The sequence below is a fragment of the Chelonia mydas genome, chromosome 2 (assembly GCF_015237465.2).
Source record: "Chelonia mydas isolate rCheMyd1 chromosome 2, rCheMyd1.pri.v2, whole genome shotgun sequence".
NCBI classification, from domain to species: Eukaryota; Metazoa; Chordata; order Testudines; family Cheloniidae; genus Chelonia; species Chelonia mydas.
Window position 1 is genome coordinate 220,329,774 of NC_057850.1, and position 24,573 is coordinate 220,354,346.

At 42.0% G+C, this 24,573-nt stretch overlaps 1 protein-coding gene across 5 annotated transcripts in view; it reads right to left on the reverse strand.

The window, feature by feature from the left end:
• The window catches only part of DBF4 (DBF4 zinc finger), a 55,244-nt gene that overhangs the window by 20,354 nt on the left and 10,317 nt on the right, over positions 1–24,573 (reverse strand). For all 5 annotated transcript variants that reach the window (XM_037890749.2, XM_037890748.2, XM_037890747.2 and 2 more), the window contains exons 4-10: positions 19,807–20,001; positions 17,198–17,248; positions 16,503–16,572; positions 16,258–16,334; positions 14,413–14,443; positions 14,091–14,133; positions 3,031–3,162 (exon numbers count right to left, since the gene is read on the reverse strand). In XM_037890749.2, the coding sequence (XP_037746677.1) occupies positions 3,031–3,162; positions 14,091–14,133; positions 14,413–14,443; positions 16,258–16,334; positions 16,503–16,572; positions 17,198–17,248; positions 19,807–20,001 (599 nt within the window). The remainder of the gene's footprint in view (positions 1–3,030; positions 3,163–14,090; positions 14,134–14,412; positions 14,444–16,257; positions 16,335–16,502; positions 16,573–17,197; positions 17,249–19,806; positions 20,002–24,573) is intronic.

The window sequence follows — 24,573 nt, forward strand, 5'->3', positions numbered from 1 at the left end:
GGGTTCAGGGAAGCAGCAGGAAACAGGAAGCTTCCTGAGAAGCTGGTGTTAAATCAGTCCAGGCTCATGGGGGTGCTAGAGAGGTACATAAGAGGCTCTTCTTCCTCTCCCTCCCTGCAGCTCCTGCTGCTTTCTATTATTCCCTCTCACCTTTTCTCCTGCCTCCCTGTTATGTCTCTTGTGCCCTCCTTTCTCCAGCACAGCACTCCACCATCTCTGTGCATCTAGAGCAGAGAGAACACATATGCACCAGCAGCAGACACAATTTTCTACATTCTGGATCCTAGTGGCGCCTCCCTCCAGCCTGGCACCTGAGGCAGCCACCTCAGTTCACCTCATGGTAAGACCAGTCCTGTCTTCTTTATATCAAATGAGCAGTACCATCTCCCCATATAGCCAAAATCAGCATCTTCCTATTGACTCAGAGTTGGCCACAGTAATCCACACATGTGACCTCTAGGCTTGATTACTGAAATTCATTATATGAAAGAAGAAAGCCACATGCCCTGAAAAAGCTTCTACTGGTACAAAACGTAGCAATACGTCTGCTTAGCACAACAGGTTGCCTTGAGTATATAACCTCAGAACTCTACTTTCTGCATTGGTTCTCCACTGAATATGAAGTGCAATTCAATGTCTCTTCCCGATGTTCAAATTCCACAGGACTGGATCTAGCTACTCGAGGTATTTTCTCTAAAATCATTTTTTTTTACCATATATCTGTTCCACTGGAAGCATGGAATTGTCGAACAACTGGGGAAAAAGTTTGTGAGCATGGTAAACAGAACTTACATATGACCAAGAACAAGACTGTGGAACTCAATATTTGAAAAAAGAAGAATGACCACAGGCCTTACTGCATTCAGAACTAAGTGTTTCTGACAACTTTCCTGCAACAAATTCTTCTCTTTCAGATTTAATAACAAACACCCAACCCATCAAACTATTTCTCCTTCAGGCTGGGAAGGGAGAGAGATCATTATTTCTAATTATAAGTTAGGAACTCAGATGGGACAAGGACCAAATAGATAGATTAAGGGCTTATTTACACTTATAGTGCTACAGCTGTGTCACTGTAGCACTTAGTGAAGACATTACTTACATCCGGGGAGAGCTTCTCCCATTGGCATAGGTACTCCACCTCCCCAGCAGGCAGTAGCTACGTCGACATAGCACTGTCTACACCAGGGGTTAGGTTGGTATAACTACACTGCTCAGGGGTGTGGATTTTCCACACCTCTGAGCAACATAGTTATACGGACATAAGTTCCTAGTGTAGACTAACTCAAAATTAAGCAGAAGAGCATAATTCCAGAGGTTTATAACTATCAGAGGATACCTTCCTTGCCCATCCTAATTCCTGACCCCCCCCCCCCCCCAAAAAAAAAAAAAAAAAGCACACTACTCTCTCTCTCTCTCTCTTTTTTTTTTTAAAAGGAGAAATATTAAGTTAGGGGTCGGCAACCTTTCAGAAGTGGGGTGTCGAGTCTTCATTTATTTGCTCTAATTTAAGGTTTTGCGTGCCAGTAATACATTTTAACGTTTTTAGAAGGTCTCTTTCTATAAGTCTATAGTATATAACTAAACTATTGTTGTATGTAAAGTAAATAAGGTTTTTAAAATGTTTAAGAAGCTTCACTTAAAATTAAATTAAAATGCAGAGCCCTCTGGACTGGTGGCCAGGACCCAGGCAGTGTGAGTGCCACTGAAAATCAGCTCACGTGCCGCCTTTGTCGCACGTGCCATAGGTTGCCTACCCCTGTATTAAAGTCCAGGAGGGTGCCTTCCAACCATCTCACCTCTATATTCTTAGTGCTAACTTTGGTGATCAGGGCATTGTAGGGATTTCTGGTAGTGCTCCTAATGTTTCTGCTGTGTTGCATTTGCCTCACTTTTCACAAAGCCATATGCACTGCAATCAAAGCAGATGGGAACCAGGAGATTGACCATGGCAGCATCAACAGAGAGAACCACTAGCAGTGTACAATCCAGAGTAGTGAAAAAGGACTGGGGCAATGCAGAAGCTATTTTGTATTAAGATAATAAATATAACTGACTGTCAATTTAGATGATTTTTGACTGTGCTCTTAATTTTAGAGCAGGTAGTGATACGTGCACTATTTAAATTTCAACCCAAAAGGACAAAGTGAGAAAGTTATGAGAAACAGAAAAGAGAATTTTAGAATGAAGTTATCATCTCAGCCCACTATCTCTAGAATTCACTACAGTGAATGCTATAACATCAATTTTAGAAGTCAATGCCATAAAGTAGTTCCAGCGGAGTAAATGACTGGTTGGAAGGAGTTCAGGGTCAGAATCAGAGCCTGATACTTCATAAAGCACCCCATTAGACACTTAATTAGATAAAAATCACCTATGTAATTTGCCAAAAAGCATAACTTTGAACTGCAGCACTCAACATGCAGCCTGAGTGCCAAATACAGCATGTGACCATTTAAGTGCAGGGTAAGAACAAAGCTGATCAACTGCATATTCTTATTGCCTGTATACTCATACAGGAAGTATTCACTGTTCACCTCTCAAGGAAGATACAAGTATAAGCAATATTAGGGTATGGAACATTTTGTTTTATTTAGAGAAAATTAAGTTTACATGTAAATTAAGTGCATTCTTCACAATCACATAGTTTGGGCATCATGACTTAGGATGATAGTTTTAAACAAATTTAGTTAACCTTTAGCTTTTTATTGGCAAGTGACAAGTTAAAGTGACCAGCTCCGGAGCCAAGATAATTCATTTCTTGCTGTACTTAGAGGCAAGGTATCAGCAGTGGAAAGAAGGAAAGAAGAAGTGTCATAGCCTGCACTGACCCACAGCAATATGTTTATGATGCCTGCATCTGTACGTCCAAAAAAGGACAAAGGAGGGAGAGAGAAAAACTGACAAAATTACCAGTAGATTCAACAAATGAGACACTGGTATTGGTATAGAGCCCCATGTAAACTAATACTAAGAGGATCAATTTCTTAGAGACTGAAGAAGGAATTTCCATATTTTTTCTCAACAAACCTTTGTTTAGACTGAGTTTGCTTTTGGCCACTAGCATTCTTCTTATCTACATCAAATGGACTATAAGGTTTTGGAGCAGAATAGTTGAGAACAGGAAAGCTGGATAATTGTAGATAAAATGGTCTGTAACGGCTGTAATAGACAAGAAAATAGTTTTATTAGGATAATCAAACCTGATGTACAGACAATAAAACATCTATTTAGAGCAAATTAAATACACCCTTGTATTCAGAACCAAAAAATACTAATAATTTTTTTTTCTTTCTGGCAGCTCATATACATGTAATTTATTATTGCCTCTTATGAATATCAAGCAGTTAGCTATCAGACAAGATTATGAAATATTTTTCTTCTTCCTCCCGTCAACTTGCTGCTTTTTTCAAATCGTAAGATTTGCCTCTGGTGGCTATAGCTGTATTATGCATAACATCACATTGATGGCTTTTGTCCCTCCTCTGCATGCAATCTGGGAGCTGGCTAGAGTAGATTGCAAAGTTAAGAACTGTTCAGGTAAATAGTGTATTCATGTCCCTGAGGAATACAGATAGCACTTCCGAACATAAACCTATCAATCTTATATTTTTTGCACATTTTACAGTTTATTAACTTAAAAAAAAAAAATCAACTCCAAGGAGGGAGAAAGATCAGTGAACGTGTATGTATGCAAAATACTTTTATAAACAATTTAAGGGAATTATTGCTGCACAGAACTGTGCCTGAAGCTACTGGATCTAGAAAGGTTGCCTAATCTGAAAGTACATTCAATTATACTGAAAATATGTGAGTAGTGAAGTTCTTCATTAAATAGGAATTCTGGTATTAGGCTTTAGCTCAAATTTTTCAAATCTCAAATAAAAGCCGAATGGTCTGAAGAAACCTGTTGCCCCCACCCAGTTACCTGCAGCATGCCCAGCTCAGCTGCTTGGTTTCCCTTTCTCTTTATGAACAGATATTTGTAAATTACGTAAACAGCCAGAAGCCTGTTTAGGTGCTTTTCATACATTGTGAGGTCAATGCCTCAAAAATAGCAGTCGAAAGGGCAAATCCATGCTTATTTGTGCTTTTCCTTTCCTCTTCTATTCAGGTTCTTATGCTGCAACCTTGTCTATTTGCCAATCCCTGCCATGTTTATTTGCCTAATTCATGTCAACCTCCTGCCCCCTTTCACTAGTGCTAAAACCCTACCACAACTATGGAGCCTTCTGATGCACACTATACGATTATGAGGGCTCAGAAAAAGTCTTCAGATGTGTGACTGGCCAGTGAGCCTGGAGTAGGCAAGGACCAGCATAAAATGGAAGCTAATTACAAATTGAGATGGGAAATAAATTATAGCACAACTGCATTTATGTTTTCAGACTTGACTAAGCTCACATTTTCTTGTTGAGCTTTCTTGTTTCTTGACATCTCTCACATTTATGACTGAGACTAAGACTATGTCTACACTACAGCCTATGTTGGCAAAACTTATGTCACTCGGGGTGTGAATATTCCTCCCCCCTGAACGACATAAGTCACACCAACACATAAGCGTTCGTATGCACAGTGCTCTGAGAGCAGGAGAGTTTCTCCAGCTGACATAGCTTATGCCACTCACAGAGGTGATATTTTTATGCTGACAGGAGAGCTCTCTCCTGTCAACATAGAGCGTCTTCACCACATGCGCTGCAGCTGCAGGATTTGAACCTAAATCAGCTCTCGGAGACAATCTGGTCCACAATATTCACATTTCGAAAAATATATAGCTTTTCTTTTAAAATTGGAGTTTGGTACATTTTAATATTTCAGCTGCATGAAGGATGGGGGCCAAATTCTCCGATGTGCCAAGCTTATATTTGCCATAGCTGAGGAAAGGAAGGAAAGTTGGTTCCAAGTCACCTTTCCATTTTCCTGGTGCAGAGCTGGCTAGGGGTCATAACAGCTACCAGCATAACTTAGAGCAATGTAATGACTTCTTTAAAGTTATAGCTGGTGCAGCAGTCCCTATAAGACTTCTGTGCCAGCCAAGGACCAGGCAGCATGCCACGTGCTCTGGCACTACCCTTATGTTGATGGAGAGAAAATCCTACACTGCCTCTTTAAGATCACTTTCTGGCTACATCTGGCTCCTGAGGCAGTGCAAAGCCAGAACTCAGGAGCTATCACAAGGAACTTATCTCCTCTTGACAATTTCAACTGTTATTTAGAATAGTTATGGTAGAAAAGCATCAGTGTCAGGCTTTCAGTTGTTTAAGAAAAACAAGACAGATTTTCCAAGAGTTCTTTTTAGTTACTGAAACAACCAGAAAAAACGCTGACATGCTCAGGCCATTGAGCTAGTTGTTACGTGCTGTCATCTAAGGAGTCTCATACCACGTCCCGCTGGCCTCCACATATTTGGAGTCACCTAATTTCTCCCTGTTCTGCTGCCATCCCTACTCTGTGGTCTGGTCTACACTACAAAGTTAGGTCGACCTAAGTTGACTTGTTTCAGCATAGTTTTACATGCATACACATCTTAATTTGTCTCCCACCAATGTAAACACCCCGTTCCATTGACGCAATAACACCACCTCCCGAAACAATGCATAGCCACAATCAACCTACTTCTGTCAATGGAGTGCAGGCGACGCTAAACCTAGGGCAGGACAGGGATGAGCAGCAATGCTGGGTGAAAGCCAAGGAACTCTGGCAGACATATCAGAAGGCGATGGAGGGCAACAACAACCTCCCCTTTCTCCCTATTTGAAAATGGTGCCCAAGAGATTCACGTGTTTAGAGAAAAAAGCACCGACTTTTCATTATTCACTTTACTTGTAAAATGTTAGAAAATAAACTCAGAAAAATATGGCAGTCTAAATTACACAATCCACATCACTGTCCTGTGCTCAGATAGAGTTAGAAGAACGGAGGTAAAGGTGGCTTGTTAGGCTAGGCAAGGGGTCCAAAATTCTCCCCATGCGGAGTACTTTGTTTTTCTGAACAGGAACATCCATTTTATCCTCTTGAATAAGCTTGATGAAACTTTCATGGAGATACTCTGCAATCGTCTCCAAAACATTTATAGGGCTGGTGGCCTTGTTTCTTCTACTGCAATAGGAGACATTCCCAAGCCACTCTGTGATGAGTACTGCTGGCATCATTGCAGCAAACAGGCTACCAGCATATAGACCCAGGTGGTCTCAGGCACCAGCAGCAGCTGGGTTCTCTGTGCCTTTGTCACCCTACAGCATGAGATATCAGTCAAAATCACCACTGCCTGTGAAAATATTGGCAAGATTCACTCAAACTTGCACTTTCCCTATACTCAGGCCCAAGAGTGCCGAGCGTCTAAACCAGGGATCGGGAACCTACGGCCCGCAGGCCAGATCTGGCCCACTGCTTCAATTCATGTGGCCTGTGGCAAGTCTCCACGCCGAGGGCTGGAAGCCCCGAGCCTTGGTGCCCACTTCCGGGGCTGGAGCTGTGAGCACCGGCTTGCCAGCAGCATGTCCCTGCGCCTTTAGGTGGAGAGACGATCAGGGAGCAGCACGTGCTGCTCCCGCCGCCAGCTCCGTAGCTCCCACTGGCCAATGAGAGCTGCAGGAGTGGTGCCTGCGGGGGTGGGCGGTGCACACAGTGCAGAGCCGCCTGGCCCCTCTGCCTAGGGGCTGACCGCTGGACATGTCGGCTGCTTCCGGGAACAGTGAGGTAAGCGCTACAAGGCCGGAGTCTGCACCCTGAACCTCTCCTGCACCCCAACCCCCTGCCTCAGCCCCACTCCAGAGCCCGCACCCCATCCCCTGCACAGAGCCTCCTCTTTCACCCGAAACACTCATCCACAGCCCCACTCCAGAGCCCATCCCCTACCCCAACCCCCCTCCCATACCCTGAACCCCTCATTTCTGGCCCCACCCCAGAGCCTGGGGAAGCCCCAAGCCTCTGCCCCCCTTCCCCATGGGGCTGCAGGCACAAGCGCCAGCTTGCCCCGTTGCGGGGGAAAGCCCTGAGCCTTCACGCGCACGCCACCCCCCATGGGGCTTTGTGTTGCCCGCGACTGATTTTTCCTGTGGGTCAATGGCCCCTGATAGAAAAAAAAAAGATTCCCCACCCCAGTCTAAATCTTCCATGCAACAGTTTCCTCCTCCCACTAGTCCATACTCACCTTGTCTTGAGCTGCAAAGCAGTGCTGTAATGAGGTGCTCCAAAGCTAACATTTTTTATTAAAGAATTATTATTATTTCTTATTTAAAAGGTATTTATGGAAATAACATAAGGGAGTTTGGAGACTTCTCTTTCCCTTTGTTATGTCTGTGAAGCTAATTATGTATCTATCTGTTTTAATCAGCAACCTCCAGCGTGGTGTGCTTGAGAGGTGGTCCCTCCATGCCGGCTGAATATCTGACCTGGATCAGGCAAACAAGGCGGGATATGTTCTGCAAGATCCTCCAGTTCTCTACAGCTGCTGACTGTGAGCACAATGACTGGAAGGACCAAATGACCAAGAGTAGTGTGAAGAACCAAGAATGGAGAGTGTGGCTGCTGCATGAGAGGCAAAGAGATTGAAAGTTGCAGCAAGAAGTGCACCGGGATATTACAGTTTTGCTCAGGCAACAAAACACAGTTGTTGCAGATCCAGAACATTACTGAACTAAATGCCTGAAGACCTGGACACAACATCCATTCCAATCACTGGAAAACTCCATGGTCACTGCTCCCTATGCCTCCCAGCATAACAGGTGGCAGCTCGGCACGAACCCTTACTACCACTCCATGCCAGGGAAAACAAGGAGAATTATGACTGCACCTACACTAATCTGATAACTACAGGATCAGCCACCAACCATAGTGCACTACATGTTTTTAACACGAATGAAACGTAATAAGTCTTTAATATGTAAACATGTATACTAATTATTTTCTTGGTTTTTATTAAGTATGACCACCCTGTTGGAATCCACAAAATCCTACCTCCATACTTCAGTGTTGGTATGGGGGTGAAGGGGATTCGACAGCAAAGTATGGCAGAGTGTATGTCTTACCAAGCCAAGATGATGTCAAGTGAGCATCCAGGGTAGTAGGGAGTCCAACTGTACCTCTATTAATCTAGGGAAACCTGGCCAAAGTTGAGGGGGTACCGCAGCTACAGGACACAAGGGCTGGCACCCCGAATGCACTGCTTCAAAATTTTCCTCCCAAACAAGCCACACAAAGCAGAATCAACCAGGAAACTGAGCACAGACTCATTTGTCAGCCTGACCAACGCTCACAACCCGGGGTAGCACAGGATGAAAAATGGAAAATAGCTAAAGGAATAGTCCAACTATTTGTTACAAGTCACAACACGAGAATACTATCATCTGATCTGTACATCAATACTTACACCGAAGTCACAAAATCAATAAAAGCGGACATCGGGATATGCGAAACAAGAAGAACCAAAGAAGTCATTGCACAATGGAAAAGCAGAGAGCAAGTATTCCTAGGAAGATCATTAGACAATAGAGCAAGGACTGGAGGCATTGGATTCATTGTCAGGAAAGAAACAGTTCCAAGGATAGTCAACTGCGATATCATATCACCCCGGATAGCAGTTCTCACGCTTCAGATAAAACGAAGGAGAACGATTAAAATTATTCAGGTGTATGCTCCCACGCAGCAAGTGGAAGACGAAGAAATGGAACATTTCTACAAAGAGCTGGAGGGAGCAATGCAGAAAAGATCCACCTACACAATTATCCAAGGGGACTTCAGTGCAATAGTAGGTGGAAAGGAGAGTGAGAAAGAAAAGTATGTGGGAAAATTTGGCAAAGGTGTAAGAAATTATCACGGAGCATGTCTGGTTGCATTCGCAGAGGCAAACCATCTCCACATAATGAACACGATATTTCAAAAAGAACAGTGTCTTTTCAAAAAGAACAGCATGGCAGTGGACATGGAAAAGCCCGGATGGAGTCACACTGAAGCACATTGATTATGTAATGACGGATACCAGAAGAATCTTCAACAATGTAGTGATAATAGGAGAACGAATCATTTGCACAGGCTCAGACCATCATACCTTGTGCTCAAAAGTATGCGTTGACAATGCCTACAAAGACTGAATCAAGAGAAGCCAGAAACCGAAGCAAAAATGGCACTTCAATGAAGAGATATTTGCATAGGAAGTAAGTGAAGTGGACCTCGAGTATAAGGTCAACAAGGACACTGATGAGGACTACAAAGAGTTTATCTTCCAGATAATCTCAGCAGCTAAGAAGGCAAAGGCACTGAAAACACTGGGATGCAAGCAGAGGACCAGTGAGGAAACTGTAAATCTGATGGCGAGGAGGGCGTGCATGAAATTAGAAGGAAAAATGGACGAAGAATACAGAACACTGTGCAAAGAAATTCGTGTGAAGATCAAAGAAGACTACGAAGACTTTAGAAAGAAGAAATTGAGAGAGGCAGCTGAAAAGAACGAGAGTCTGAAGAAGGTAGAAAGGGATGTTAGACTGAAACAGATTATTTCGGCAGCGCTGAAAGATGAAAATGGTGAAAGGACACTGGAAAGGAGCAAGATGAATGAAATACGTACAAAATTCTACAATGATCTCTACTCCTCACATGTCAACGTCCAGCGTACACCGTCAAGGCAGCAGGTTACAGAAGAAGTTCCAGACGCTAGGTGGGAAGAAATTGAACACGCAGTTCGTAACATAAAGAGAGGGAAGAGTCCAGGAGCGGACAATATTTGGCCAGAATATCTGAAAGCGGGGGAAGATACTCTCTTCAAAGCTTTGGTGCAATCCACATCAATAGTAAGCACGTTCCAGATGCATGGAAGAAATCAAAAACAATACTATTGATGAAGAAAGGAGATCCAGAAGAACTGAGTAACTACCATCTGATCATACTCCTCTCACCAGTGTATAAAGCAGGGGTGGGCAAACTACGGCCTGCGGGCCGGATCCAGCCCCTCAGGGCTTTGGATCCAGCCTGCAGGACTGCCCTGCATGGCGCCGTGGGCCCCGCTCCAATCAGGGAAGAGGCCGGCACTATGTCCCTGCGGCCCAGGGGGAGAGGGGGGCAGAGGGCTCTGTGCGTTGCCCTTGCCTCCAGGCACCGGCCCCCACAGCTCCCATTGGGAACCGCGGCCAATGGGAGCTTCGGGGGAGGTACCTGGAGGCGTGGTAAGAGCAACACACGGAGCCCTGTGCCCCCCCACTCAGGGGCTGCGCAGGGAGGGGGTTCCGGCCGCTTCCCGGAGTGCCACAGTGCCCTGGCCCCCGTGCGCGCTGCTGCCACCCCGGAGCCGCTTTAGGTAAGTGGTGCCGGGCCGAAGCCCGAACCCCTCCTGCACCCCAACCCTCTGCTGCACCCTGCACCCCAACTCCCTGCCCTGAGCCCCCTGCTGTACCCCGCACACCCCTGCCGTGAGCTCCCTCCTGCACCCCGCACACCCCAACCCCCTGCCCTGAGCTCCCTCCCACAGTCCGCACACCTCCTGCACCCCTTCCCTGAGCCCCCTCCTGCACCCCAACCCCCTGCCCTGAGCCCCCTCATACACTCTGCACCCCTCCTCTGCCCTGAGCCCCCTCATACACTGCACCCCTCCTCTGCCCTGAGCCCCCTCATACATTCTGCACCCCTCCTCTGCCCCAATCCCTTGCCCTGAGCCCGTTCCTGCACACTGCATCCCCTCCCACACCCCGCACCTCCTCCCGCACCGCAACCCCACATACAATTTCCCCCTCCCCAGATGTGGCCCTCGGCCCAAAAAGTTTGCCCACCCCTGGTATAAAGTCTTCACCCGCGTCATACTCAAATCGGATTAAGAAGGATCTTGAAATGCACGAAAGCAGAGAACAAGCTGGTTTCTGCTCAGAGTATTCAACAATTGATCACATCCGCTCAGTTTGGCAGCTCATCAAAAAATGCAAGGAATACAAAGTACTATTGTGTACTTTATTTGTCGACTACAAAAAAGACATTCAACTCGGTGGAGATTAACACTGTACTCAATGTGCTCAATGAAATTGGAATCGATCCGAGGTACATTGACCTACTGGAAGAAATTAATCACAATTGCTTGACAGAGATAATATTATTCAATGTACTCTGCATTATTACCATACATAGAGGAGTCAGACAAGGCGACACAATCTCACCAAAGCTGTTTGCAGCAGTACTGGAGTCGCTGTTCAAGAAATTGAACTGGGAAGAAGGAATCAGAATTGACGGAGAACAGTTAACACATCTTCTCTTTGCTGATGACTGCGTAATACTGGCAAAGGACACAGCAGAACTGGAGAACAAATTGCAGTAACTGCAAACACTTTTGCATGATATTGGATTGAAAGTGAACACGTCAAAGACGAAGTGGATGCGGAATGAGCATTGTGCAGAAGAAATCATCACTGTAAATGGGAAAGAAATTTAGGAGGTTGACAAATATATTTACCTGGGTCAGCAAATGAGCAGAGACGGGGAGGGGAATGCAGTAGAGACGAAAGGCACGGTGGGCAAGTTTCAACAAAATAAAGACGTCTCTAATGGACAATGAATTGCCCATGAAGAAAAGCAAAGAACTGCTTAACTCCACTGCTCAGCCAGCAATGATATACGGACCAAAAAGCAAGTCAACAACGAAAGTGGAGAAAGAAAAGCTCGCTGTCACCCAGAGAGCAATGGAAAGGCGAATGTGTAAGATATCGTTCGGTGATCATATACCGAATGAGGAGATTAGAAGGCGTACAGAGGTGACTGATGTAGTGCAGGCAATGTATGATGCAAAGTGAAGACGGGTGGGTCATGTAGTCTGCAGGAAAGACAATAGGTGGACAGCTCGCATCACTGACTGGATCCCCAGAGACCACAAGCAACCGCTAGGCAGACCGAAAATGCGCTGGACAAAAACTCTTTGGCCAGAAATGGGAAGAACGTGCTCGCAATAAAATAGAATGGTGTGGCATAGACTTGTGTTGGTGGAGGGATGGACGAGGACAAGCTACACAAAGGTGATGATCACCTTGATACAATGCAGCTAAAATGCTTGTTTATTTGCATTTTAACTTTGTTTCCTGTTTATTTGCCTGCAATAAAATTAATTTTTTGAAACTTAAGAATATATCTATTAGTTTGCAACAAGCATAAATGCCATATTACAAAATTATTTACCAGGAGCCAATAATCAGCCCATATTTAAGTGCAGTAGCTCACAAAAGCATCACACAACACTATTATGGCTGACTTAAAATATTCTTTTAAGGTTCCCCTCAGCAACATAGTCCCACAGATGGCTCTTCTAACAGCACTTGCGTCTAGCTGTTCAAATTCAGCAGCCAGCTGGTCCATCTCACCAACTCCCACTCCCACCAGCCAATTGCCTTTCTCAATCGTCTCACCAATATTATGTGATATACAACATGCAGCAACAACAGAAATCTTTGCCTCACTGAGATCCATTCTAGTCAGTAAACTATGCCAGCAAACTTTTAAACTACCAAAAGCACATTCAAAGTCATCCTGCACTTGCTGAATCGGTGGTTGAAACTTTCTTCAGTGCTCTTGAGGTGGCCAGCGTACAGCTTCATGAGCCAGGGAGCAAGGGATAGGCTGGGTCCCCCAAAATCACTGTTGGCATTTCAATATCACCAGTGGGAATGTGCCAGTCAGGGAAGAATGTCACAGGTTGCAGCTTTTAGAAAAGTCCTGTAGTGTTAAGATGTGCGCGCCATATACTTTTCCTGTCCAGCCCACACCGATATCATTGAAGGTTTCCAGATAATCTACTCCACCAGGCTGGCATAATCATGGAAAAGTACCTCTTTTAGTTTATGTATTCATTGGTAAGGTAGGGTGGTGCCAGAAAAGGGATATGCATCCCATCTATGGAAGCACCGTAGTTCAGAAATTCCATTTCTTCAAATCCAGCTACTACTTCCTGCACATTGTCAAGAGTCCCAGTCCTGTGCAGTGAGAGACACTTATTGGCCTTGCACTCTTGGATGACAATGAACCCCACTGGATTTACCAACTCTGCACTGACCCGCCACTGATCAATGCAATCTGATGGTGCAAACTTTCAAAGTGAAACTGCCACTTGCTTTTCCACTGTCAATACAGCTCTCATTCTGGTGTCTCTGCACTGGAGGGCTGGGGCAAGCTCAGCACACAGATCCAGGAACACAGCCTACTGAATTCTAAAGTTCTGCAGCTACTGCTCATTATCCCAAATCTGCATTTTGATATGATCCCACCACTCAGTGTTCGTTTCTCAGGCCCAGAAGCACCATCTACCAGGTGGAGTTGCTCCATGAATGCCAGAAACAACCTGACATTTTTATTCTGTGTCCATCATCACCCATTCATCATCCTCGAACTTTTCCTCTTCCTCACAATACCACCAGTTATAGTAATATTCATTGAAGTTCCACAAATACAAAAGAATTGCGGATCCTCTAATTAGCAATGGTTATTAAAACTGTGCTGAGCTGTGCAGAGTCCAGGCTTCTAACAGAGAGATGGTAGAGATTGAAAAGGACAGGCAGGATTTTGGGAATTTTAAAAACCTTGCAAAAATTATGGGATGGAGAAAGTTGCACTGGGGAAACCTGACCCCTAGTTCCCAGGAATCCCAGGACAAATTGCTGGTATCCAACAAAACAGTGAAAATGTCCCACAAGGCATTGAGCTGGATGGTGGCGCAGGACAATGGGATAACCTGCCCCAGGTAAACCACATTTACTACTGATGCAACCACTTGTGGTGAGGATGTGCAGTGTTGACACAAACAGCCAGGCATGCACACCCGAGCGATATACAAAAGTTGGTGGAAGTAAGATGATATAACATATGTTCACCAAATTTTGTAGTGTAGATACAGCCTGTGATGCATTATAACTAGTTCAGTGAATAAACATGCACTTCCAATCAAAGACTTTGGGTTCTCTTGGAGGTTGATTATACCGCCACAGCCTCTTATCTGAAGTCAGCAAGTCCAAGGAGCAGTAATCCAATCAGTTGTCCAGAAAGACTATCACATGTTTTCAAATGACTCAGTTTGTTGAGCATATTAGAGAGTAAAACAGCAATCCCTCCCATCCAGAAATAGCACTTACCAGCTTCTGTCTTCCACTTTCACAAATGGATTTTTCAGTCGACCTGCTCAACAGAAAAAAAAAAAATCAAAATCTTTTCCTCCACCCAACAATAAACTTTGTTTATTATAACAATAAACTACATGTATAGACAGACATCCAGCTGATTTTTAAAAAATATCTGCCCATAAACTTATCATTACCATGAGATATTTTTGTACACTTTTCTCAGGCCAACTAGATTAAGAATATGCCAAGGATGCTCCCTTAGACAAAAGATGTATTTTTCAGCATTCAGAAAACCAGACAACATAGAAACCTTAACAAGTGTCAAAATACTTACTTTTTGATTTCTGACCACCACATCGTTTCCCCTAGTTAAAAGAAAAAAATGTTTGAATATTGTTTATATTTAACCTCAACATTTAGTGAAAGGTTTCAGAGTAGCAGCCGTGTTAGTCTGTATTCGCAAAAAGAAAAGGAGTACTTGTGGCACCTTAGAGACTAACAAATTTATTTGAGCATAAGCTCTCGTGAATCCGATGAACTGAGCTGTAGCTCACGAAAGCTTATGCTCAAATAAATTTGTTAGTCTCTAAGGTGCCACAAGTACTCCTTTTCATTTAGTGAAAGATTTCTAAAACTGTGTGTGCATCTGTGTGAAATCATGATTAACTGAAATGCAAATTAGGCACATGAATATTCTGAAAATCTCAAAGAAATATTGCAGCTTTGCAAAATTCTGCTATTCAAGAGTAATTTTTTAACAAATGAATAAAATTTCAGTCTTTTTCCTCAGAACCATCATGGTAAAGACTCATGAAAAACTGACTGATTCATGGTATTTTTGCAATACCGTTTTATTATAAATGAAGATAACAACGGGTATAAATGCTGTTAAAAATTGTAGGAGGCAACTTTATTGGTTTCATAACATTTATAGCTCCTTGCATAAAAATGTTACTAATTTACGTGATTAAAAGTGACAGTTATTCCATGTTATTTTAGCAAATAAAGACTGTACTACAGGAAATATTTTCAAATTTCAAAATATTAAGTCCTTACATTTATTGGTTAAAAACCAAATACTCAGATTCCTTAACCTCCTCAAGTTGTAGCTCTACTTAAGACGACCTGAAATGTGGCAAGATACTGACTCAGCACTACATTTTGTATTACTGAAAGAAATCAGGCCATTACAAGACCCGGAAAGGAAAACTGATACACTCATGAGATTCAGCAAAGGCTTCCAAGTGGCTCCAAAAAGTTAATTTGTACTGAATTTCTGGGCAGCATGTACAGTATTGTCTGCTATTTACGTACTACAGATCAGGTGGACTGGGCACCCATAAAAATTCACTGCCTTAATTAAAAAGATAAAGCTACCAGCCAAACAACAGTAGCCTGAATAGAGTTAGGCAGATCATAAACCAGGAACTGGGGGGACCAATCAAAAGTTATATGCTGGCTCTACACCATACTTGGAGTAGCCTGAAGACACTGTACTCCAGTGAGAAGACTGGGAACCAGGAGACTTTTTCTGTGCAAGCTGGGAAGAGTCACACTCTGTAGAACAAATGTTTCTATGTAGTGTTGTCACTTTGATCTACACTGCTTATCTAGCTCTGGAAAGATCACCCCAGAGCAACTGGGATCCTTCAGTGGCATAAAAGTAAAGTGTCTTACACATCCATAGCAGGGAAAAGATGCCTATGCTGGGATACCCTTAAGGCATGACAATATCCCAATTTTCTGGCTTGTGGGGCCCTTAGTAAACAGAGTAAGTTAAAGCAGTCCCCAGTTTACTCTAGCTTGGTGCAGAGGGAATGGCCCTTTCAGAAACTTTACTGCTACTGGCTCCTAGACATACTTTTTTCAGAGCGGTGAACTAGAGAGACTAAGGATATCATTAAAGAGATTAAGGATATTACAAATTTATCTTTTTAAAAAAATGATGCTCGTCAAACATATAGCAAGCATTTCCCTTCTGATTTTTAAATGGATTTGGTTTAAAAAATTACTGAGGGCCCACAAGACATACCAGTTATCAGAAAATTAATACATAAACTCACCATTAAGAGTTTATTTAAATAAAATCAACCAGCATCTTGGAAGGAACTATTTAACTTGCCTACAATATTTGTCATTGCTAATAATTATTTCATTAAGTTAGAAAGGACTCACTTACCACATCTTTGACTGAAATGCTTGCTTTCTTGATCAGGTAGAGCTCCTTTTTCTTTTGCTCAAGATAATTTTTAATATCTTTCAAAAAAGGAGAGAATTTATTTTTAGCCAAACTTCTTTTTTGTATGCTTGAAGTTATTTGTTGTTTTTAATAATACTTTCGAAAAATAACAAATCTTGTCAGTGATTTAATTAAAATGAATTTCACATGGTTTGACTAAAAGTTTATAAAACAAATATATTTACCATCAACATGAAGTATTTTCACTCCCCAACTCAAGGCATTGGATAGTATAGTACCTGAAGGGATTAATTCCTGCAAACAGAAAGTGTTATTAATATTTAATAAAAGCAATACATTTAAAGGTTTGATGTAAAGCAAGACATAAGAAAAGTTGAGGTGAAGACATGGTATTTTCCCACACAGCTTCCTGCCAAAAGATAAGGATGACTTTCACTTGCCTCAGCTGCCTTCACAATCTTTATGTCACAGATCTTTCCATCCAGAAGATAGTTGGCTTCCAGAAAGCCCATGTTACTCACATTGTTATATGATTTATCAGCTAGGAATCCTGCAATTGCTGAATTTATTCATATATATATAATTTTGATTTCATGTACATGTCTCAAATTCTATGTGTATTAACTACCGGAAATGCATAGACCCTGATAAAATATCAATTATTAGACATAAATCTTTAAAAACAGATCTTTTCTCTCCTTCCCGAAGTTTCCAGGAAATAAATGGAAAAACAGGTGAGTCTTGCAACCAGTCCTGAAGGTAGCGTGTGCTGGTGAGAAACAGCACAGCACATCTGGCTGTACTTCCCATCGGTGTATTTTCCCTTAGATCACCACTCTACTGCTGATGTTCACTACTATGCAGAATAGCGAGAGTAATATTCTTTACTAAATCCAAATTTATGAACTGCTCAGCTTACCTGTTCTTTGATAGCTTTTTCAACTAAAGATTTTCCTCTACTCAAACGTACCTAAATTAAAAGAAACTTTGCTTATTGTATGCAACACATTAGTGCTCATTTCAGACAGTGTAACATAAAGTGAGTTATCTTTTTATGTTAAACAATTAGCTTTTTGTACAAATTGAAGTTAAAGGTTGTGTGTCAAATACCTCTATTAAACCAACAAAATACTATATATTATAACCATGTGTTAATCTACATTATTTAACGTACTACCACTTTCTATCAATTTTCATTCATCAATCAGATGCTGAAAATCAGCACCCTTTTTGCAGCGTGCTGATGGGATCTATATAGCTAAAAGCTTAGTATTTTCACTGTTAATAGTTTGCAACTTCCATGAGAGTTACTAGCAATATGTTTCTAAGGAACAACATTTTAGCACAGTACCATCTCAACAGCCTGGGTTAAACTGGAGAGAAGGTAGTGCCATATTAGCCCTCTGCTGGCAAGGATTTATATCGCTTTATGAACACCCATATATTTCAGATTCCAAACATTCTAAGTCATCTCCAAGCAGGAGGGACACATAGCAAAGAATTAACCTCATCCTAGAGGTCAAATATGATTTTGAAAAGCCTGAATTTATGAATGTTTTCATGGCCACAGTTGCTCAGTGTTAGGACTGTGAAATGTCTTTGATTTCTGGATTTTTTTTCAGTGATTATTTTGGGACTATCGATTACAGAAAATAATCGACAAATATGGAAAACACAAAGATGTGGTAAATTGGTGTTACCAGTTTTCATGTCCTCTATTAGAGCCAGCAAAGTTTAACAATATAGTCTTTGCCTAAGCTTCCAGTATTGTTTACTGAAAAGACAGGTTTCACAATGCGTATCAATGTGCAACTGCCTGATAAGGGATATGTTTGAACAGATATTCAAGGAAATTATGATATTCAGCTATGGGAATAAGACATTTCAAATACTTATTAGAAGCTAAACACTAGAGAGAAAGTGCTCCCCCAGGCACCTGTAGGATGACCAGCTCTGCTGCTGCTTTTTTCCAGAGCTTTTCATGTCAGAATTCTCCTTAGCTGTCAAGTCCCACTCCTACCCTGACCTCTCCCACTGCAAGACCTCCGACTCCCCTACTGTATGACCACACTTCTTAGTAATGAACAGAGACTTAGGAAGGTAGGGATGCTGGGTAACCTATTACACACACAAGATTAAGTGTCCCCTTCTACAGAGAATGACCATATTAGAAAGTACTGCAACCTGGCTTGTGTATCTTAACTAGTGCAGGGTGAACTTTTCTGGATTAATAGTTTATTTGCTGAAAAATGCAGTTTCGGTTGATCCAAAACTATTTGTGACTATTCAAGTATTTTTTACAAAGTGGAACAATGCCAACAGGAGACACTAAGAAAGAACCCCGGTAGACTACCTGATAGCACAGGGGTAGCGCACGCTCCCGCAACATGACAGACCCAAGTTCAAATCCCTTCTCCACCTCACCTGGGGGAAGTGAACCCAAGTCTCTCCCATCCCAGATAAGTGCACTAACCACTGGACTAAACATTGCAAGGTGGGCCCCTCCATATTGTTAATCTAGGCCTACATTTTATTTACTTATATGTGAAAATGTGCCCAGAAACAAAATGGTTAGTTTTGGGCCACACAAAACATTTTGTTCAATTTTAAATGAAATTTTGTCAACTTCTTTCAATTCAGTGATATTTTCTGGAATTTTAGGATTGGTTCAAGCTAATTTCTTTTTCAGATTTTTCACAGCTGCCAGGAGCCAGAACACTCAATTTTCACCACCCCTGGTGATAATCGTATTCCTAAACAGGGATCAGACATGGTATACCCACATAGTTTCTAACTGTGTCATATGTGGACATAAAACTTGCTCAATTAACCATGTTACAAACTTGGTGGAAATCAGTGCAATGCTCAGGGAAAGGGCATGAGGACTATTAAAGTCAAATATAGCAAAAAAACATCTGACCATTGAAAACAGGTTTAAAATATTTGATTTGTGTGCTTCTTTCCTAGATGCCAATACAGCTACACAAATCTTCTGCCTACTAGTGTTGATAAGATAGAGAAAGTGGGTTGACTGTATCACACAAAATCTTACAGAATGATGTTAAAAAGGCTCTACATATGCAGCTGCAATTCCTAGGTTTCTAAAGAATGTTGGCAATGGCAAATGCCATTGCAGGTCTTGTTTACATTAGGGATCACACTGTGTTCTGAACCATTTTAAATTACACTGTTTCAAAGTTGTTAATGATATTGCTGTTTAAGCAGTTTGGCCATCCTATGCTAGGAAACAGTTTTCAAAAATGTGGTTTAAACATAGTTGGCTTCAGTATGGAAAGAGCCAATATTTGAACTTTATTTTTGGGAAACACACTCTAGCTTAGGCAGGTTAAGCCATATTTAACTATCAGAGTTAGTTTTAAACTGGTTCAAACTACATTTGTTATGTTGAACCAAGTCAATCTCAGCTCCACAGTTTACACAACCTTTAGAAAACAAAATAAGGGACGATCAGTTGAGCAGGTGGGGTTGGATGCACTTGATTTGCAGAATTTTTCCCAAGAAACTTACTGTATCCACCATCTTAAATGAATTTCCATCATGTCGATCTCTTCTGCTACTGGGATGAGGTGAACTATTTCCGCCCGTATGTGCAGAGCCTGGGCTTGGGACTGGAGAAATTTGTCCAAGAACTTGAGCAAATTTTGCTTCCTTTTTATTAGAAATCAGATAGCTGATATCTTTGCTAAGAAATCCCTCCACTCTCTGAATTTAAAAGAAAAAAGTGAGTAATTATCTCAATCATATGCTCTTTGATTTATTTAACCAACCAAGAAGCAATAAAATATCCTTACATTTCTTAACCGCAGTTTAAAAAATGCTGCATTAACAATAGTGAAATCAGCAGGTAGTACTGCCTATAATTAAAGGTGATGACCCTTCCAATTATAAAACACTGTTTTCAGTTGCTTATAACTTTGACAAACTTTAACCATTCAGGCTGAAAATTTCCAAAATTGCTTGCCTCAGGCTGAATTTTCTCAAAACAATTGAACAATTTCAAAGAATGAGCTCCAGGGTCCCCTCTGCCACCAGCGGCAGCTGGGAGCTGCAGGAGGCACTGTCAACCCGGGGATGAAGCGGAAAATGTCACAGAGGTCTCTGGAAGTTACAGCTTCCATTACTTCCATGAGAAAATCTTAGCCTTAAGTATGAAGCCCTCAGATACCCTCAGTGATAGGAATCATTCAAAAGCCCATGAGGAAATTAATAATTGTCTTCAAAGCAGGATTTGAATACTGTGCAGTAAATAAGGATGGCCTCACATTGAACAATGAGGATAAAACAAATTATTGAGTAGCTACTCATTAAGTGAGAACCGTTCATCTTATGAACTGAATGATGCAGTGGCCCTATACAAAAATTATGATCACATAATTAAAGACTATCATAATGCATATGTGCAAACAGGCTAAATTAAGTTTGCACAGGCAACATTACTTCTTGCATTTCCTATCTTTAGAGTGCTTGACTTTCTAACCTTAATAATGTTCTTCCAATGTAAGGTTTTTGTGCATGACTGTAAAATAAAACTAGTACAATTTATAATGGTCTACCTGTAATTCTTTCTGAACAGAATTCAAACTGCTACAAAATGAGATTACAGTATTGCGATTTGAGAAGTTTCAAGAAAGTAATGAGTATACATAATACATAGATTAGTAAAGAAGAAAATTGTCAGACACACAGATTAACATAATTTGTTGAGGAAGAGTCAACATGGTTTTTGTAAAGGGAAATCATGTTTCACCAATCTACTAGAATTCTTTGAGGGGGTCAACAAGAATGTGGACAAGGGGGATCCAATGGATATAGTATACTTAGATTTTCAGAAAACCGTTGACAAGGTCCCTCACCAAAGGCTCTTAAGCAAAGTAAGCTGTCATGGGATAAGAGGGAAGGTCCTCTCATGGACTGGTAACTGGTTAAAAGATAGGAAACAAAGGATAGGTATAAATGGTCAGTTTTAGACTGGAGAGAGGTAAATAGTGGTGTCCCCCAGGGGTCTGTGCTGGGATCAGTCCTATTCAACATATTCATACATGATCTGGAAAAAGGGGCAAACAGTGAGGTGGCAAAAATTGCAGATGTTACTGAACTGCTTGAGATAGTTAAGTCTCAAGCAGACTGCGAACAGCTACTTACTTACTTTCAAGTGCACACCCACAGACAATAGCAAAGAATCACACTTGTAAACTGAAGTTGAGAGCACGAAGCATCTCACAAAATTGGGACCATGCTGCTTCCCCACGAATAGCAGTACAGAAATAATACCCATTTCATTTCTCTAGCTTGTGCACTTATCCTTCCCCAAAAATAATTTTAAAAGTTCTGAGCTGGAGAGGAGGAGGACAAGAAGAGAAAAGAAAAAGATTCTACTGTTAAATTCAAAGGGACACCTTCAAGCTGAAATCACATTGCTGTGAAATTTCATCCCTAATAATTTCATACAACACTTAAACTTGCAATAGTTGAACTGTCAACTTGAATATAACATAATTCAAGTCGACAGTTCCCCAGTAGGCTCCTATTAGTTCACACAACAGTACCCATTATAACTTTCTGAAAAGCAGACATGGTAAGCAACTCATATCAACTGTTTCAATTATAGGAAATGGAAGCATTTTTACTGCCAACGCTCTTTTATACAAATTCAACTAATCCAACTTTTACATGGAGTTCCACAGCTTTCTGTGTCAAAGCTATGTCCTGTGTTGAGCTTGGAGCAAATTGTTTCTTCAGACCAAAAATGTAAGAGGATTAAAAAAGATTTAGTAGGATTTCACAGAATTTATAATAATTAACTGAGAGTTCAATAGAGTATTGTTAATATTTAATTAATGTATTCTTTGGAAATGACATTTATTTAAATTTAGATTTCAATCATATTCTAAAAGGTTGATATCTGGATCCCACAACAATGCAGCTGCGTGATCAAATAATTGCTAGGTTAATTTCCAAAAAGTGCTAACCAACTTTGACTTTCCAAATAGTAAAGGAGGCATAATGCATCGGATTAGATAAAAATGTAGTCATTTTTTCCAGTGCTATAGGTGTGCACGGTGCTTCTCAGTCAGAAAGAAGCCAGCCCCTGACCTGAATGGTTTATGATCTGATGGCCAATTCTGCTCTCAGACACACTGTTGTAAATCAGAAGCAATTCCACTGATGTCATTAAGTCAATCCAAATTCTTACAAGTGTAATAATAGAGAGCAGAATTTGGCCCCATTCTTTAGATGACACTAAGAATGAAATAGCAACAATAAGAGGATTGGGGGGGGGGGGGGGGGGCGGGGGAGGGAAAAAAGTATTAGAGTAAAAGTTAATGTGATTATTTGAATGTCATAATGATTCCATGTTGCTATTGTTTTTCTTAGATTGTAAGTTATGGCCCATATCCTGCAAATACGCTTAACTTCACATACGAGTAGTTCCACTGAAGTTAATGACTATTCATGTGCATAAAGTTAAGCACACACATAAACCTTTGCAGGACTGGGGCCTAAACTAACAAAGTCCTGTGTGTTTTGGTGCAAGCTTACAGGGGCAGAGGGGTTGAAGAGAGGGAGGCAAAGAAGAAGTATGGCTCAGAGGAGTAAAAACAGGACACGAAGAGACAGGGAATGGAGACAGCAAAAGACAGCAAGGATGACATAGTGCACTTTGTAACTTGATACAAAAGTTACTCATCCCTCCCCACCCAGCTGCAGAAACCTGCAGAATTTACAGGTAGAATGATCTTGCCTTGCTCCTGTAGCAATTTGGAACCAACTACAATTGCACAAAGCCAGCTGAAGAAATGGGAATTTTGGGTGGCCCACTGAACTAAACTGAAGGGAAAAGATATAAAGAGAGAAAAGGATAGCTGAAGAGAAGATAAATACTGAAAACTGCAGAGAAGAGCTGGAAGAAATTCAGTTGGACACAGCAGGGTGGTTTTTTGTTTTGTTTTTTTTTACACAGGGGTTGCATGAATCCCACATTTTTTCTTTTCCAGGGGTTTGGGAACACAACTTACAAAATCAGAAGAATCTTGCAAAAGTTATCATAGAATCATAGAATATCAGGGTTGGAAGGGACCTCAGGAGATCATCTAGTCCAACCCCCTGCTCAAAGCAGGACTGATCCCCAATTAAATCATCCCAGCCAGGGCTTTGTCAAGCCAGACCTTAAAAACTTCTGAGGAAGGAGATTCCACCACCTCCCTAGGTAACGCATTCCAGTGTTTCACCACACTCCTAGTGAAAAAGTTTTTCCTAATATCCAACCTAAATCTCCCCCACTGCAACTTGAGACCATTATTCCTCGTTCTGTCATCTGCTACCGCTGAGAACAGTCTAGATCCATCCTCTTTGGAACCCCCTTTCAGGTAGTTGAAAGCAGCTATCAAATCCCCCCTCATTCTTCTCTTCCGTAGACTAAACATCCCCAGTTCCCTCAGCCTCTCCTCATAACTCATGTGTTCCAGTCCCCTCATCATTTTTGTTGCCCTCCGCTGGACTCTTTCCAATTTTTCCACATCCTTCTTGTAGTGTGGGGCCCAAAACTGGACACAGTACTCCAGATGAGGCCTCACCAGTGTCGAATAGAGGGGAACGATCACGTCCCTCGATCTGCTGGCAATGCCCCTACTTATACATCCCAAAATGCCATTGGCCTTCTTGTCAACAGTGTGCCCTTGTTGCCTCATATCCAGCTTCTCGTCCACTGTATCACGACTGCATCTGTGCTATTGCACAGTTGTGCTTTTTTAGCAGAAAGAGCAGCGTAAGCGATCGCACAAACCTACTCAGGGCATGGCTATACTTGCAAGTTAGAGCACTTTAAGAGCGCCCCGGGCACCCTAGCTCACTACCCGTCCACACTGGCAAGGCACGTAGAGCACTCTGACTCCGCGACTAGAGCGCTCCTGGTACTCCACCTCGGCGAGTAGAATAATGTTTGATGTGCCCCCGCTGGAGCGCCACTGTGCCAGTGTGGACGCCCTGGTCTGTTAATGCGCTCTGATCGTCCTCCAGAAGAGTCCCACAATGCCTGTTCTAGCCACTCTGTTAAGTGTTGCATTTTGCCTTTACAGACGCAACCTTGAGATCTCAGCTGTCCGTGTTATCACTGGCCGAGAGGCTGCAAAGAATCAGGAAGAGGCCACGTAGAAGCAAAGAGGACATGCTGCATGAAATTATGCAGCACTCCCTTAATGAAAATCAAAAAGTGCAGGAGTGGCGGGCGAGTGAAAGGAGGGTCTGCCAGCAGAATGCGGATCGCCGTCACCAAAG